The sequence below is a fragment of the Brachypodium distachyon genome, chromosome 5 (genome assembly GCF_000005505.3).
Source record: "Brachypodium distachyon strain Bd21 chromosome 5, Brachypodium_distachyon_v3.0, whole genome shotgun sequence".
NCBI classification, from domain to species: Eukaryota; Viridiplantae; Streptophyta; class Magnoliopsida; order Poales; family Poaceae; genus Brachypodium; species Brachypodium distachyon.
In genome coordinates, this window is record NC_016135.3 from 24,336,006 (window position 1) to 24,349,349 (window position 13,344).

The following is a 13,344-nucleotide window of genomic DNA, read 5'->3' on the forward strand; positions in this document are numbered from 1 at the left end:
CCCAGCCTGATTCCAGGCCATTCGTGTCGAGCTTCTTTTACCAGAAAAAAATGGCGCATGCGATTCCCTGGGCAGACCTGATCGATCACGGATCACGGGGAGCTGGCCTTTAGCTAGCGGGAGCATAGCGTTTTTAGCCGCTCGCCTGCCTCCTCGCTGGCCCCAAAGTGCAACCTGCCTCCTCTATTCCTCTCAGTCCTCTGAGCCTGCCACTCTGCACTCTACGCATCCTCCCCTTCTCTCTCTAACACACACACTCCACCATCGCATGCACATTGAAAACCGAAGAACACACTAGCTAGTTGCGTTGTGCTTCATTTCAGAGGTAAGATCTATCAAATGCGGCCTCTTTTTTTACATGCTTGTTTTTTTTCTTGTGTTTCATATGATCTATCAAATTTCTTATTACTTTTATTGATTGGTTTTCTTGGTTGCAGGCAATGGCAGAGTTGCCACCTTTGCTTAATGGGTTCTTCGACGAGGGCCACCGTTGCCACGGGTGGATAGCCCCCTCCCACGTTCAGGCTGTGAGGCTATACAAAATGGGATCCCGATCCGCGTTTTGTGCCTCGTCTAGCAGTCAGCGGCCTACTGTCGTTGGCTAAGATGTTATCTACGGGAAACAGCCTTATGCTTGACAGTTCTCTGTTGACAACATTGGTTGACAGATGGAGACCGGAGACACACACCTTCCACTTCCGGTGGGGGGAGATGACCCCAACTCTGAAAGATGTGAGCATGATCACCGGTTTGCCACTCGGTGGTCTGCCGGTCGTGCCACAACCAGAAACTCTCACCTGGCGTGAGGACCTGGGACAACGGTTAGGTATTGCACTCCCGAGAAAGGAAGGTGGTAAGGAACCCCGGGGGTACCCAGGAGTTGGCTTAACCACTTTACAAATGTACCTCCCGGTGCAGACGATTACATTATGTGTACACACCTGATTGCATACTTGTTGTGGTTGTTTGGTTCGGTTATGTTCCCGTCGTCATCTGGTGATACAATCCCCCCTAGTTATATAGGCATTGCTGTTGAAATAGCGGACACTGATTTTCATGAAATTGTAGCTTATAGCTGGGGATCTGCGGTGCTTTGTCACACATACAGGGGTTTGTGTGACGGCGTTCAGAAAAAGCCAACGAGAAAAGAACCGATACTCTGTGTGTGCTACATACTTCTACAGTTGTGGTCGTGGGAGCATCTCCCGATCGGACGACCGCACATACAAAATCCAGTCCACCCATACGAGGTGGCTGACCCGCGGTTTGAACCAGCAACCTTTGGAAGCCGGTGGACACATGCAAAATTAAGTTGGGCTAGAAAGTATGCAGCAAAGTGTTATCCTCTATACCACAATGAATTTGAGATGTTGCATGACACCGAGGTGATATGGGACCCGTTCAGTCAGGACGACATAGTCAATGTAGGTGGAGATGTCGGGTTGTCGGTGCAATGCACATACGACTCCGGTATCTGGATGACGCGTTGCAAGCTAGTCTTCGCACATATGGTACAGCCATACGAGCCTGAACGGGTCATGCGGCAGTTTGGTCTTTTCCAGGAGGTACCGCCGCCCCCTCCCAGAGGGATTTCACATGATGTCCATACGTAAGTTTGTAACTTTAAAAACATAATTCTATTTTCTTTTCATCACATGAAAATAAAATTGTACAATTATTATTGCATTTCAGGCAAACAAATCAAGGCAAGAACCGACACAACTGGCGACTAGCAAATCAAACTTGGATACAGGCTTGGAGCGATGCTTTAACCGACACTGTCAACGAAGCTAGGTAATCATGTATTGCGTTGTTTAATTTGGAAACATGTTCGATGCTAACATCATTCTCTTCTAGAGGTTACGACCCGCGAACATACGAAGAATACTTGGAGTGGTACGTCCAAAGCACGCGCGTGAGGCTAACACAAGGTCCACCACAGAGGCCTACTGAGCTCACGCACCAACAGCAGCAGGAAAGAGGCATGGATCGTGCCATTGCGAGTCGTCGTGATGACACGGTACTTGTATATTCTTTGTATTTCCACGTATCTTCAATACTACAATCTAATTCAACACCATAACCACCATTTCTTAATTTTAGGTTGACAAGGCCAACAGTATCATGCTCGATGCACATGATATAATTAAAGAGAACCCACCAATACATCATCACCTGAAGACAAAACTAAAAAATATTATGGACAATGCAAAGGACATTGTTGCCAATTGGAGTTGTGGCCGTGCCGATGACGTCAACTTACGCGCATACCACATGCCAGAAGTCCGGTCGGCACGACCGAGTGAGGCACGCTCTTCACGGCCCAGTGATGTGGAGGTACATGCAAGTTTTCGACTTATAATCTACATGCAAACGGCACATCTGTATATTAAGTTATGTTTTCACAGACTGGTAGACGAGTAGACTCAACGTTGTTGCGTACGTCGTCGAGGACTCCTATACAACGGTCTATGTCCGGCGCTTCAAGATTACAAAATGTTACTCCTATACAGCGGTCTCTGTCCGGCGCTTCACGATTACAAAATGTTCAGGTTCGTCTCCATAGATATTGTATTCACATGTACACATCACTTCAATGGTCATTTTGTTTACTAATGCGCATATATATCTCGTAACCGTAGTATGGCCTACAAACGACATGGGAAGAGAGCCCGCCACAAGGGACTACTGGAGGGACCATGGCAGGGTCCCCGTACAATGTATGATTTATTTTTTATCAAAATAAAATATGGATGTTGAGAATTCAATTTATTAATACAAACGATTTTCTTTAATAGGCCCAGTTCACTGCTGCCGGAGGGACCTTGGCAGGATCCTCGTATGATCATGGCCATGGATATGAGGTACATGTATGAATTATTTTGATCAAAGTTAAGTACATAGGATGACAGAATTAATTGATATGTATGATTTTCCTCTAATAGGCCCATTTCACTACTCATGGTGAAGAAGACTGGGGTTGGCGAACGGGCGAGACTCATACACAAGTCCATCAACAGATACCGTTCGAACTATTCCAAGGGTACTCCTGTGGCGCACAGTCATCGCAAGCAGTTCACATTTCTTCATATCCACCGCCAGAATCTACACAGCCTCATGATGCGGATTTTGTCGATTACTTTAGCGTTGACCATGATATTTCTCGTAGTCTTATTCATGAGACGCCAACGGTACCACAAGAGACACCGGAACACAATCTCCGCACCAACCCACGAGCACCGTCACCACTCACTTACTCGGCCGATCACTGTGCACGAAAAAAAACAAAAGCACGGAAAACTACATCAGGGAGAGGGAGAGGAGAATGATTATGCTACTGTATGTAATGTATATCTTCTGTTGCGACTTCTTTAAATAATTGCCATGGACGTCGACCAACTCTTTATAAATGACTTGATTATTTAATTTGCTGGAAGATAGGATAACTTCGATTAAAAAACATCAAGGGATATTACAACAGAGATAGGGATTAAAAACAATACGGGATATTACAACAAAATACCGGAATTAAGATACGGTGCCGAAATTAAGATACGGTGCCGAACTTAAGATAAAGTGCTGAAATTAAGATACAGTGCAACTGAAACTACGATACATTGTGGGATTCTACTGAGTCCAGCGTGGCCATTTTCCCTTTCCCTTACCATCTGCAGCATCTTCCTGCGCACGTCGCGCCCTCTCTCTCTCTTCCTCTCTCTCTCTGCCTCGCGAAGCTCCTTCTCTTCATGTTCCTTTTCCTCTTTCTTCTGGCGTTGCTCCTCTTGCTAGAGCTTCATCTTCTCCGCCGCCTCTTCACGACGTGTCACAGCATGGAATTTTTCCCATACTACTTTGTGGTCGTACTCAATGTCATATTTCGCCCACGCTGGTTGCTCATGGTCGATCCACTCGTAGTACGAACAGAGGGGCGGAGGAGACTACAACACAAAAATATTATGGTCAATCATATGCAACAAACAACAAACTTGTCTCGTAGATGTTGGAACGCACCGGTGGTTGCTCGTACACGTTACGTTGTGGGGCCGGATCATGAGCATAATTTGCACACATGAAAAACCTCCGACCTTTAGTGTACGAGAAGGGATCATCCGCGGTTTTTGCCTTGCAAAGATCGCCGCACCAGCACCTAGGAAATTCAACCCCTTCTTCCACCGTCGCGGGCATCTTCTTTTTCGGCATCGGATCAGGGTCGGACGAAGCCATGCCTAACTTTGAAGGAACTACACGAATCAAACCAATGCAACACAAAAAATTAGAGCAACAAAAATACTTACTAACCTCCTTTCTTCTACCAGCACCAACACAACCAAGAAGAGCTAAAGAAGAGGCTAAGATTTGCTCGATGAAGACCCAAGTCAGCCCGGGTGAATCTTTTATAGCGCTAGTGGGTGCACTGGGGGCGGGAAAAAAGCTATTCCGCCAATGCAAATGGCCGAAAGGGTTTCACCTGGCAAGATTCGATTCTCTGCTGGTGGTGTCGCATCGCACAGAAAGAAAACCGTTGTGGCTGCGCAATCTCGTCGTGAGGAAGATGCTGGCGTGGGAATCTTGGGGGCCTTCCGCCCATGGCATTGGAGGGAAGGACCCTGGTGTCCTTTTGGCCGACATGCGCAGAGGACAGGGGGCCCTACTAGCCTAAAAAAGCCCATGCATAGGCTTTCCGCCAATGGGATTGGAGGAAAGGACTTTCCGCCTTTGGCATTGTCACGAAGCTTCGGCGTCCGGCTCAGTTGGCGGAAAGCTCTACGTGACGCCTTTTGAGCCTTTTATCAGGCTACTTTTGTCAAATCTTTTTGAAGGGGACTATTTTTGTCAAAACGGTGAGCGAGGGGGCTACTGACGCAAAAAATTCGCGGACAACAAAGATGGTGACTGTTCGCTTCGGGAACGAGTGGTCATGTTCCAAGGAAGCAAGTCTGGTAAGATACTGAGTTATTGCTTCTTCTTACCAGTAGGGTTGATTTGACTATTTGGCTAATTCCTTTTGAAATAACATTGTTTCCCCAAATCTTAGTGGGTTACTTTCTTTCAAACAAATATAATTTGCGCTGGTAAAATTCATGCATAATCTTACAAATTTTCTCTGTTGTCGCTGTTGCATGAATCATCCTGAAGTTATGTACTGCCTCCGACAATTTTAGTTAACAGGTGCAAATACTTTTTTTTGACACGGTGCAAATACTTTGTTGCGAGTGCAGTTGGAGCCGGCGCCTATAACTACGAAGTACTCGATGTATGTGGGTCGAGAGAGTCGTCCGACTGGTCCATGAGCTCCGATGCTGCTGGGTCTAGCCGGCATTGAGCTGTCTCGTCTTCGGCTGCTGCTACCGCCGCCCTGATCATGTCTCTCTCATGGAATGGAACTTGTATTAGTATTTCGCTGTCATCATGCAACTCTGTTAATTTACCAATCAGTACTAATGCTGCTCCTTTTAGAACTACTTGTCACTTGTGTCAGTACATTGATCAGATTTATGCTATGTAAGAATCTGCTGGGCGAAAATGGGTTTGGTTATTTGTCTTGGCAACGCACATATCCTATCCTATCCTGCCCTGTTGGGCGTTGGCTAAGAGAATATTCAGTGCTACCATCCATTTGGGTTTTACCATGCTACTAACTCATAGTAACACCCTTAAAAAGTGTACAAATTTAAAGCTTATTTGGTTTGGAGAAAAATCCAACCTCCTTCCTATGTAAAAAAGGTTTGACATAATGTTCACTTTTCTCCCAAAACATAGGAAATCAATGGGATTCCTAAGAAATCCCTTCCAATTCTTTGAGTACAGTACATGTATTGCCATGGTGTGTGAACCAACATACTCGTCATGACTATGACGGTAGGTCCTTCGCCTTCGTCTACGTGCCCATTTGGAGATCCCAATACCGACCAAGGTGCATCGTGGGCGGCCATGCCATGGTAATACAAGGGAAGAAGTTTCTGTTTGACATGTGCAGGTAGGTTCAGAAACAAGGGTAACACCAGATAAAATACTACACTCTCCGATTCATAATAAATGTCTTAGATTTAGTACAAAGTTAGTACAATTTTGTATTAAATCCAAGACAGTTACTATGGATCGGAGTACTATTTGTATGAGGGATAGATTAGATTTTGTTGCTCTACGGATATGTTTTAAGTTTTAACTGATAGGTAATGGTAATGCCTCCCATAACTGTTAGACGTTGAGCTTACATAGAAAAATAGTTCTGGTGCAAGACCAGAAAAAAGAGCAGCTTGCTTTGCTTTGTGTTCATAATATTGCAGGATAAGCAGTTGAGCAAACCTTAGCATCCTAATGTTACGACACAACACAACATTTCCTCTTGGGAGGTCGAAACTGCACACTACAACCTTCTTGTAGACACCTGAAGGAAGTGAGCTTCCCTACTAGCGCAATTCACAAGACAAATTATTTATTCTTGTGAATTGCAGCAACTAAACTGGATTAATTACATCCCCGTCAGGTGTTCCAGGCCTGGCTAGGGAGGTCCTGCCATGCCACTGGCTGTCACATTATGCAGCAGTTGTTGAAGCCAGCGCCGCGTTGTAGGGTCATCCTGTGTTTGACATAGATAATCACAGTTAGTATGTGATCAGAAGTTACTATTTATCGCGTCATATACTTCATGAGGAAACCATGAATTGGTAATGACCGATGGGTTAATAGCATGACTCACCTTAAGAGAGACATGGAATGTCCCATCTTTCAGCATGTCAGGGAGGCACGTTTGCAGTTCAAAACATGCTCTGCAGGTGAATGGGGAGGAAGAAATTAGCACGTGTGAAGATAGATGTAAAATCATTTTTTACCATATGAACGACAGCACGAACCTAGGATTATCTGACAGCCTGAGGTAACATCGTATAATGTGCTTGAGCAACCTGGTGGAAGGTAGATCAGCAAGTGAAACTACCATGGCTCCTAAAACGTTGCTCACGGCATAGAAACGCTCAATGGTTGCACAAACGTAACGCAGTCCAATATCATCAAGCATAATCTTTTGGACAATGAAGGTAGACACCTGCTTATAGATTTGACTAAATTAGTGAAACTGCAGTTACAGCTACTACCTGTCTACCAAAAAACTCTTAAGCACCTAAAGTTCATATTTGACTCCTGGGGTTATATTACAGCGCAGTGGGAAATGTATGTGTCAATTTTTTTTTATTCATTCCAGGTTCAAGTGATAACTGATAAGTGCACCAAAATTAGCAGCATAGGTCGTAGGACAGTTAGTGAATCGCCAACGGCAAAACAGCCTTTCAGGATTCTTACATAATGCATCTTTTAAGTGTGGTTTTAAGCACTTGTCAGATTGAAGCCTGGTGTTCGTGGCAAAAAGAAGAAGAGAGAAGCCTAAAAGAAGAAGAGAGAAGCCTGGTGTGCCTACTTTACATTCCAGTCCTGACCAACCTGTGAACTGGCAATATAGTGTTCCTGGTGAACATCAGATAGCAAAATATACTTCTTGAAAAGAAGAAGCAATTTGACCTTTGCCAGGCCTAAATAGAAGAGAAAACAATGATATTTTAGGATTGAGATGGCTAGATACATACGGTTTTTGATAGCTCACTGCCCATCTCCATAGTGCGCAAACACAGAGGAATTATTTCAGTTTGCAGCAGAAAACCGATAACTTCAGTATCATCGATCTGGATGCATCAGAAGGTAAAGAAGCTTCATTACCATCTACAGAATTAACAATTGTAAACACAGGCAGTTTATTCCAAAAATAAGAAGAACCATTAAATATCACATTGCTTATTTAAGTTATACAGTTGTTTATCTTTCTTTCCAAATAAAGTAACAAAGATGCTTTCCTTATGTCCTTATCTGTTTCATAATTCATGCCATTGTATTGGAATAATAACAACACAAATCTTAACTTGTGCTGCATTTCATAACTAGTGAAAGCACCATGCTTATATATAGCATTGCAGAGTTGGATGCGTTACAGAAAATTTGTTAATTCATGTAAACTCGCACAAATGAATTTACCTTAACAAGAGCACCAATGACACCCAAACTGGTAAGCCGCAAGTACTCAAAAGGCCGTGTCTTGCTGAAAGTATTCAAGAACGGGTACAAGAACAGTGGAATGTGAGCTGAAAAGAACCAATGAAGAACAGAGAGGGGAAGTTAATCGCTACCAGCAACAATATCAAGAGCTAACAGCTCTTTCGTAGCATCAAACAACTAGAATTAGGATGTGTTAGACACATCACAAATGGCTGTACTTGTTAGTTGTTACCATGTAAGAAGTGGATCCTCGTATCAGGGTGCGATGCAACACACTGCGTTTATTATAAAAACAAGCATAAAAATATATTCAATTATTCATAAGATAATGTAATTCCCACCCTCTCTTTTTTATACTCCCTCCGATCCATAATAAATGTCGTGGATTTAGTACAACTTTAGTACAAAGTCATACTAAATCCAAGACACTTATATGGATCGGATGGAGTATGTCTCAAACTGTACTTACCTGAAGAAGTGCAAGTGCGTTGCAGACTCTGTTTGATGCACCTGGTGACAAAGTTGGGGGTGAAAGTGCAGGGTAGATAGACACAATTTCCTGTTTTCCAGGTTGTCAAATATACCAAGTAAGGAAGATAGGGTCAAACTTTGAAAAGTTGCATTCGAAACAACAAAAGCCAATTTGAAAACAAACAGTGACTGGGTTTAACAGTTAGATAACATAAACAAGTCCAGGTAAAAAGTAGGCTGAAAACTCCCTGTTCTTTTATTTTAATTTTCAAGCATGAAAATTATAAATATAGAAAACAAATGAATTATGCATACCTGAAGTAGTGCAGCAATAGTGCCATAAGAGTGCCACAGAAGCAGGGCCAAATCTTGAAAGACCTCTCGTTTCTGAAATGATTGCATTGAATTATTGATTTTTCCTACTCGAATAAAATGTCTTAGCATGTTAACGACTGAACAGGCAGTCTGCAGTTGTACTTTTCACGGTATTTAAAAATTAATTAGGCTAAAGTTCACCATTTATGATCGAGATGTCATACTGACATAACTCGTCGAAACAACATTGTTGACAACAAAGCCATTTGTTTTGGAACTTGGATCGTACGGTTCGTACCCTAGCAACTCAAGAATTGCTCACAGTGCTGTCTACGGGTCCTTTCAAAATAACAAGCCTAAGCTAAGACTATTAAATCAAGAAAATAAATCATATGGCAGTGCATATTAACGACAAGCTAACCCTTCCAACGAATCACCAAAATGTTCACTTCCTCGATGCCTCACGCCCTGGCTAATGCACTGACATTTCCACAGACAAACTGAATTCCAAAGGCCACAAAACCAGAAACCTAACTAGAGAGGAGAAACCACAAATCACACAATCTCTTCACACAAGGAGGCGGAACCCGAGAAACGAACCTTGGATAGCTCGAGGAGGGTGTTCTCGCGCAGCTCGCGGTCGCAGAGGTCGAGCACCAGCTGCTCCACCGACGCCTGCTTTCTGTCATTGCGTTCCTGCGCCACGGCTGCACTACTGCCGCCGCCTCCACCGATAGGAGAGGGGGGCGGCCCCGAGGCCGCCGCAGCCGCCGCGAAGGAGGGGTGCATGTTAAGGGAAGCCTGCAGGTTCGCCATTGCCCACGAACTACACGAGCATCGAAACACCATTACGAATTCCTTCAGATATAAATATAAACAATAAACCAAGCACAGCAAATCCATCGGACTCCCAGCAACGGACTCATTTGCACGTATCGCACGCAGGGGCCCGGAAGCGTCCCTTCCACCCCGTTCACGCCGTCGATTGGCGAGAGCAGAGAGCGGATCAGGGGGGAAAGCGAAGCCAGCTGAGGTTTAGTGATTACCTAACAGCTGGAATCAGTCTAATTCCGGATGGATCTGCGCTCCAATCTGCTCCACGAGACCGTAATGCGCGGGGGGAGGGAACTGGAGCGGCGGAGCGCCCGCCTCCCGCACGCCGGTGACCACCGGAGCTCGCCGCGACGGAAGAGGAATGGAGTATGGAGAGGAGGGACTTCTGCCTACCGTTTTCCTTTTTTCTTTTCGATTTTTTGAGAAGGAGTCAAGGACGCAGCTGTCAGGCTGGCATTAATATCCGACGGCTCAGGCTCACGCGACGCAGCGGTTAATACACCATCAATGGCGTGATCACTGATCGGCAGAGAGGAATCCTAAAAAAAAAAGAGGTGGGTCCCGCTCTGAGACGGTAGGCATGGGCCTTTAATGTTTGGTTTATGGGCCTTGATGATGGGCCGCCGGAGGAGACGGACGGAAATCGTGGAAAGACAAGGGGTTCATCTGCACATTTCGCAGCAGCGCCCCTGCGTTATAAAGAGAGAGCACCCCTAGGGTTTGTGCCCCGCCGCCATCTCTTCTTAAGCCTTCGGCTCCCCGCTTCTGTATCTCCCACCCGCGCCGCCGCCGCCGCCGCCGCCGCTCGACTCCCACAGGCAGCCATGGCGGAGCAGGTAAAAGTCCCCTCCTCTAGTAGTCTGCACGTAGTGCTCTACCTCAGCTGTTGCGTTAACTTGGATATGCACACACGCCATGGAAACTTAGATCTGTTCGCGCAGAAGGGTTGTATGTTTGTTGCGAATCGAGTGATAGCTACCTGTATCTTGGTCTGTGCGGGTTGGTAGCTTCTGCGGTCAGAGTAACTTGGGAGAAGTTTTGTTGTTTATGTCTGTAGGATTTAGTGCGATACTGCAACTCTCACTTACATTCGTTAATTTCTGATGTTTCTGCTTAGCTATTACTCCGTAGAGGGTAGGCGTCGGCTAAACTCTGTGTTTATTGTGACCACCGTTGATGTCAGATGTTACATACACATGTGCAAATGTGCTCTGGTTGTTTGAGCTTGATAGGATGGCATGCTTTGTAGATCGATGAAGTTATGGATTGTTGTATGCTCCATTTGGATTTTGGCAAGTAATAAATGTAAAGTCTAGATAGTCATCTAGTTTCTTGTTTACTCCTGTGTATAATTGAGCAAAGTTAGTAGTTTCTAGCTACTGGCTATATTGTTATCATATTTGCATCTGTTTCTGTTCTGCATTGTACTATCTACAGGTTGTATTAGTCTGACGTTTTACATCCGTTCCTTGCTGTGCAGACTGAGAAGGCTTTCCTTAAGCAGCCCAAGGTGTTCCTCAGGTGAGGAGTTTGTTAACTTTTTCTTGCATTTTGTTTATTTCTTACTAAAGTACACATCTTAATATGAATGGGTGCAATCTATATAGCTTAACAAATCTTCTGTCTAATTTTAGCACGAAGAAAGCTGACAAGGCCAAGAGGCCAGGCAAGGCAGGCAACCGCTTCTGGAAGAGTGTTGGCCTTGGTTTCAAGACCCCAAGGGAAGCGATCGAAGGTACAATAGGCTCTTTTTTCTAGTCATGTCTTCATAGCTCATAAGCACCCTTTTGCTAGCGCTGTCTTCATACACACAAGTAGGTGCTGCTAGTGTTGACGTGGAAGCATGCCTACGTTTTACATCAGTATAATTTTTCCTAATCGTGTGAATGACCGAATTGTAGAATCCTAGTTGTGTATCTGCCTGCAGCCAAGTTGGTATTGTTGATGTTGAAAACAAACACACAGATGTGACTTTCTAGATGTATGTTTTTTATATAATGTTGCTAATGTCTGGCATTTCATGTGATGTACAAAAATTTATGAATGGATAAGGTGTATGCTGCTTACTATAAGTTTCAGACAGTCTATTAATATCTATTCCCTTGCAGGTACCTACATTGACAAGAAATGCCCATTCACCGGTACTGTTGCTATCAGGGGCAGAATTATTGCTGGAACATGCCACAGTGCTAAGATGAACAGGACAATCATTGTTCGCAGGGACTACCTCCACTTTGTGAAGAAATACCAGAGGCATGTTAACAATTTGGAATGCTAAAACTTGATACCTTTCTTCATGTTGGATCTCTAAGTCAGAAAACAAATTGTCCACGCTTTGCAGGTATGAGAAGAGGCATTCCAACATTCCAGCTCACATCTCCCCATGCTTCCGTATTAGGGAGGGCGACCATGTCATCATTGGCCAGTGCAGGTTATTCTCGCTCTTAGTTTGTGTTTGACGAGCAAACCATTTGCATTGTTGACACTTGCAATAAACTACTGTTGTTCTGTCATAATTCATTGCTTTGTAATTCACCCAAGGATGACTGCGACATGATATTCTTTTGTTGCTGAATACTTGTATCTTTGTACAGGCCCCTGTCGAAAACCGTGAGATTCAACGTCCTGAAGGTGATTCCAGCTGGATCCACTGGTGGGAAGAAGGCATTCGTTGCTGCTTAAGTGCAGACTCTGATTCATGAGTAGTTTCATAGTCAGAAGTGTTTCGCTTGAAAGTTCTACCAGGGTGGCGTTTTGACATTTTATTTGGATATTTTCTGCCAAAATGTAGACTCGTTGTCTGAACATGTTTTCTGGAATCTATCTACCTATCAAGAGTTTTTGCTTAAATATGTGCTGTCTGATTGTTCCTGACTTGGTTGCGTACTTGCGGTTCAGTAGTTTTACCTGGCATGGTGTCTAAGGTTCAGAGATGCGTTCTTAGTTGCATTTAGCAATGTGCGTCTAGCTTCCTTAAAAAAACAATGTGCGTCCTGCTAAAGTGGGAAGCTCAGTAATTCTGTGACTAGAATTCTGTGTGCACATGAGATCACAGTCTTGGCCAGTCCTTGGTAGAGTTTAAAATCTTCTGCTGCAAAGTTGTAGGGCGTCTTTGATTGAAAAGGATTTCTACAGTATACTAGGATTTTGATCCTTGTGATTTTTCCCTATACAGGTTTGATTTGTAGGATCCATTTAAACTACCTTTCTGCTGAACATACTGGCTCAACTATATTCATGCAGGATTCAAATGAGAGTGACATTGCGATCATATCTTTTTCTTATGGTGCGAATCAAAAAGGCCTTTATTGTTTTGTGGATAGAAGCGATTGATACTAAAAAACGTAATCGTCTACAAGATTGCCTTAGAATTTGGGACCTACTTCCTCCGTCCCACATTAAAGTGTTGAGATATTACATGAATCTAAACGTTTTTTAGACATAGATACATCCATATTTGAGCAAATTTGAGACTTACCCGCAGAACATACAATGATCGGCCAATGCAACAACATTGGCGTGTCGTCGTACGTGGCTGATTTCGCGAAGGAGTGAAATTCGCAAGCAACGGGAATGAGTACTGCAAACTAATATTGGTCCTGGATGGATCCAACGGTGTCGATCGATCCATTTCTTCTTGCATGCTCGTGACAAGAGTTAACCACAGAAGCAAATTAAATC

The 13,344-nt window shown here is 44.1% G+C and overlaps 4 protein-coding genes across 4 annotated transcripts; 2 read left to right on the forward strand and 2 right to left on the reverse strand.

Annotated features, from left to right (window-relative positions):
- Positions 1 to 80: 80 nt before the first annotated feature.
- On the forward strand, positions 81 to 3,410 carry LOC104585430. Its single transcript, XM_024455491.1, has 9 exons — positions 81 to 325; positions 438 to 1,609; positions 1,693 to 1,794; positions 1,858 to 2,020; positions 2,104 to 2,337; positions 2,409 to 2,552; positions 2,643 to 2,720; positions 2,799 to 2,864; positions 2,946 to 3,410. Exons 2-9 carry the CDS (start codon positions 930 to 932, stop codon positions 3,327 to 3,329), a joined length of 1,851 nt encoding a protein of 616 aa, XP_024311259.1. The 5' UTR covers positions 81 to 325; positions 438 to 929; the 3' UTR covers positions 3,330 to 3,410.
- A 66-nt stretch (positions 3,411 to 3,476) lies between these two features.
- On the reverse strand, positions 3,477 to 4,348 carry LOC112269247. The gene is made up of 3 exons (XM_024455492.1): positions 4,300 to 4,348; positions 4,012 to 4,230; positions 3,477 to 3,938 (listed from the first exon to the last, which is right to left on the reverse strand). Exons 2-3 carry the CDS (start codon positions 4,222 to 4,224, stop codon positions 3,786 to 3,788), a joined length of 366 nt encoding a protein of 121 aa, XP_024311260.1. The 5' UTR covers positions 4,225 to 4,230; positions 4,300 to 4,348; the 3' UTR covers positions 3,477 to 3,785.
- A 1,819-nt stretch (positions 4,349 to 6,167) lies between these two features.
- Positions 6,168 to 10,094, reverse strand: LOC100837139 (cell differentiation protein rcd1). The gene is made up of 10 exons (XM_003580489.4): positions 9,876 to 10,094; positions 9,430 to 9,655; positions 8,830 to 8,901; positions 8,513 to 8,602; positions 8,276 to 8,318; positions 8,023 to 8,129; positions 7,581 to 7,676; positions 6,855 to 7,045; positions 6,701 to 6,770; positions 6,168 to 6,580 (listed from the first exon to the last, which is right to left on the reverse strand). The coding sequence occupies exons 2-10, from the start codon at positions 9,643 to 9,645 to the stop codon at positions 6,503 to 6,505; spliced, it is 963 nt and encodes a 320-aa protein (XP_003580537.1). The 5' UTR covers positions 9,646 to 9,655; positions 9,876 to 10,094; the 3' UTR covers positions 6,168 to 6,502.
- Positions 10,095 to 10,355: 261 nt separating this feature from the next.
- Positions 10,356 to 12,513, forward strand: LOC100832014 (40S ribosomal protein S11). Its single transcript, XM_010242110.3, has 6 exons — positions 10,356 to 10,499; positions 11,144 to 11,184; positions 11,298 to 11,398; positions 11,772 to 11,916; positions 12,005 to 12,094; positions 12,258 to 12,513. The coding sequence occupies exons 1-6, from the start codon at positions 10,488 to 10,490 to the stop codon at positions 12,343 to 12,345; spliced, it is 477 nt and encodes a 158-aa protein (XP_010240412.1). The 5' UTR covers positions 10,356 to 10,487; the 3' UTR covers positions 12,346 to 12,513.
- Positions 12,514 to 13,344: the final 831 nt, after the last annotated feature.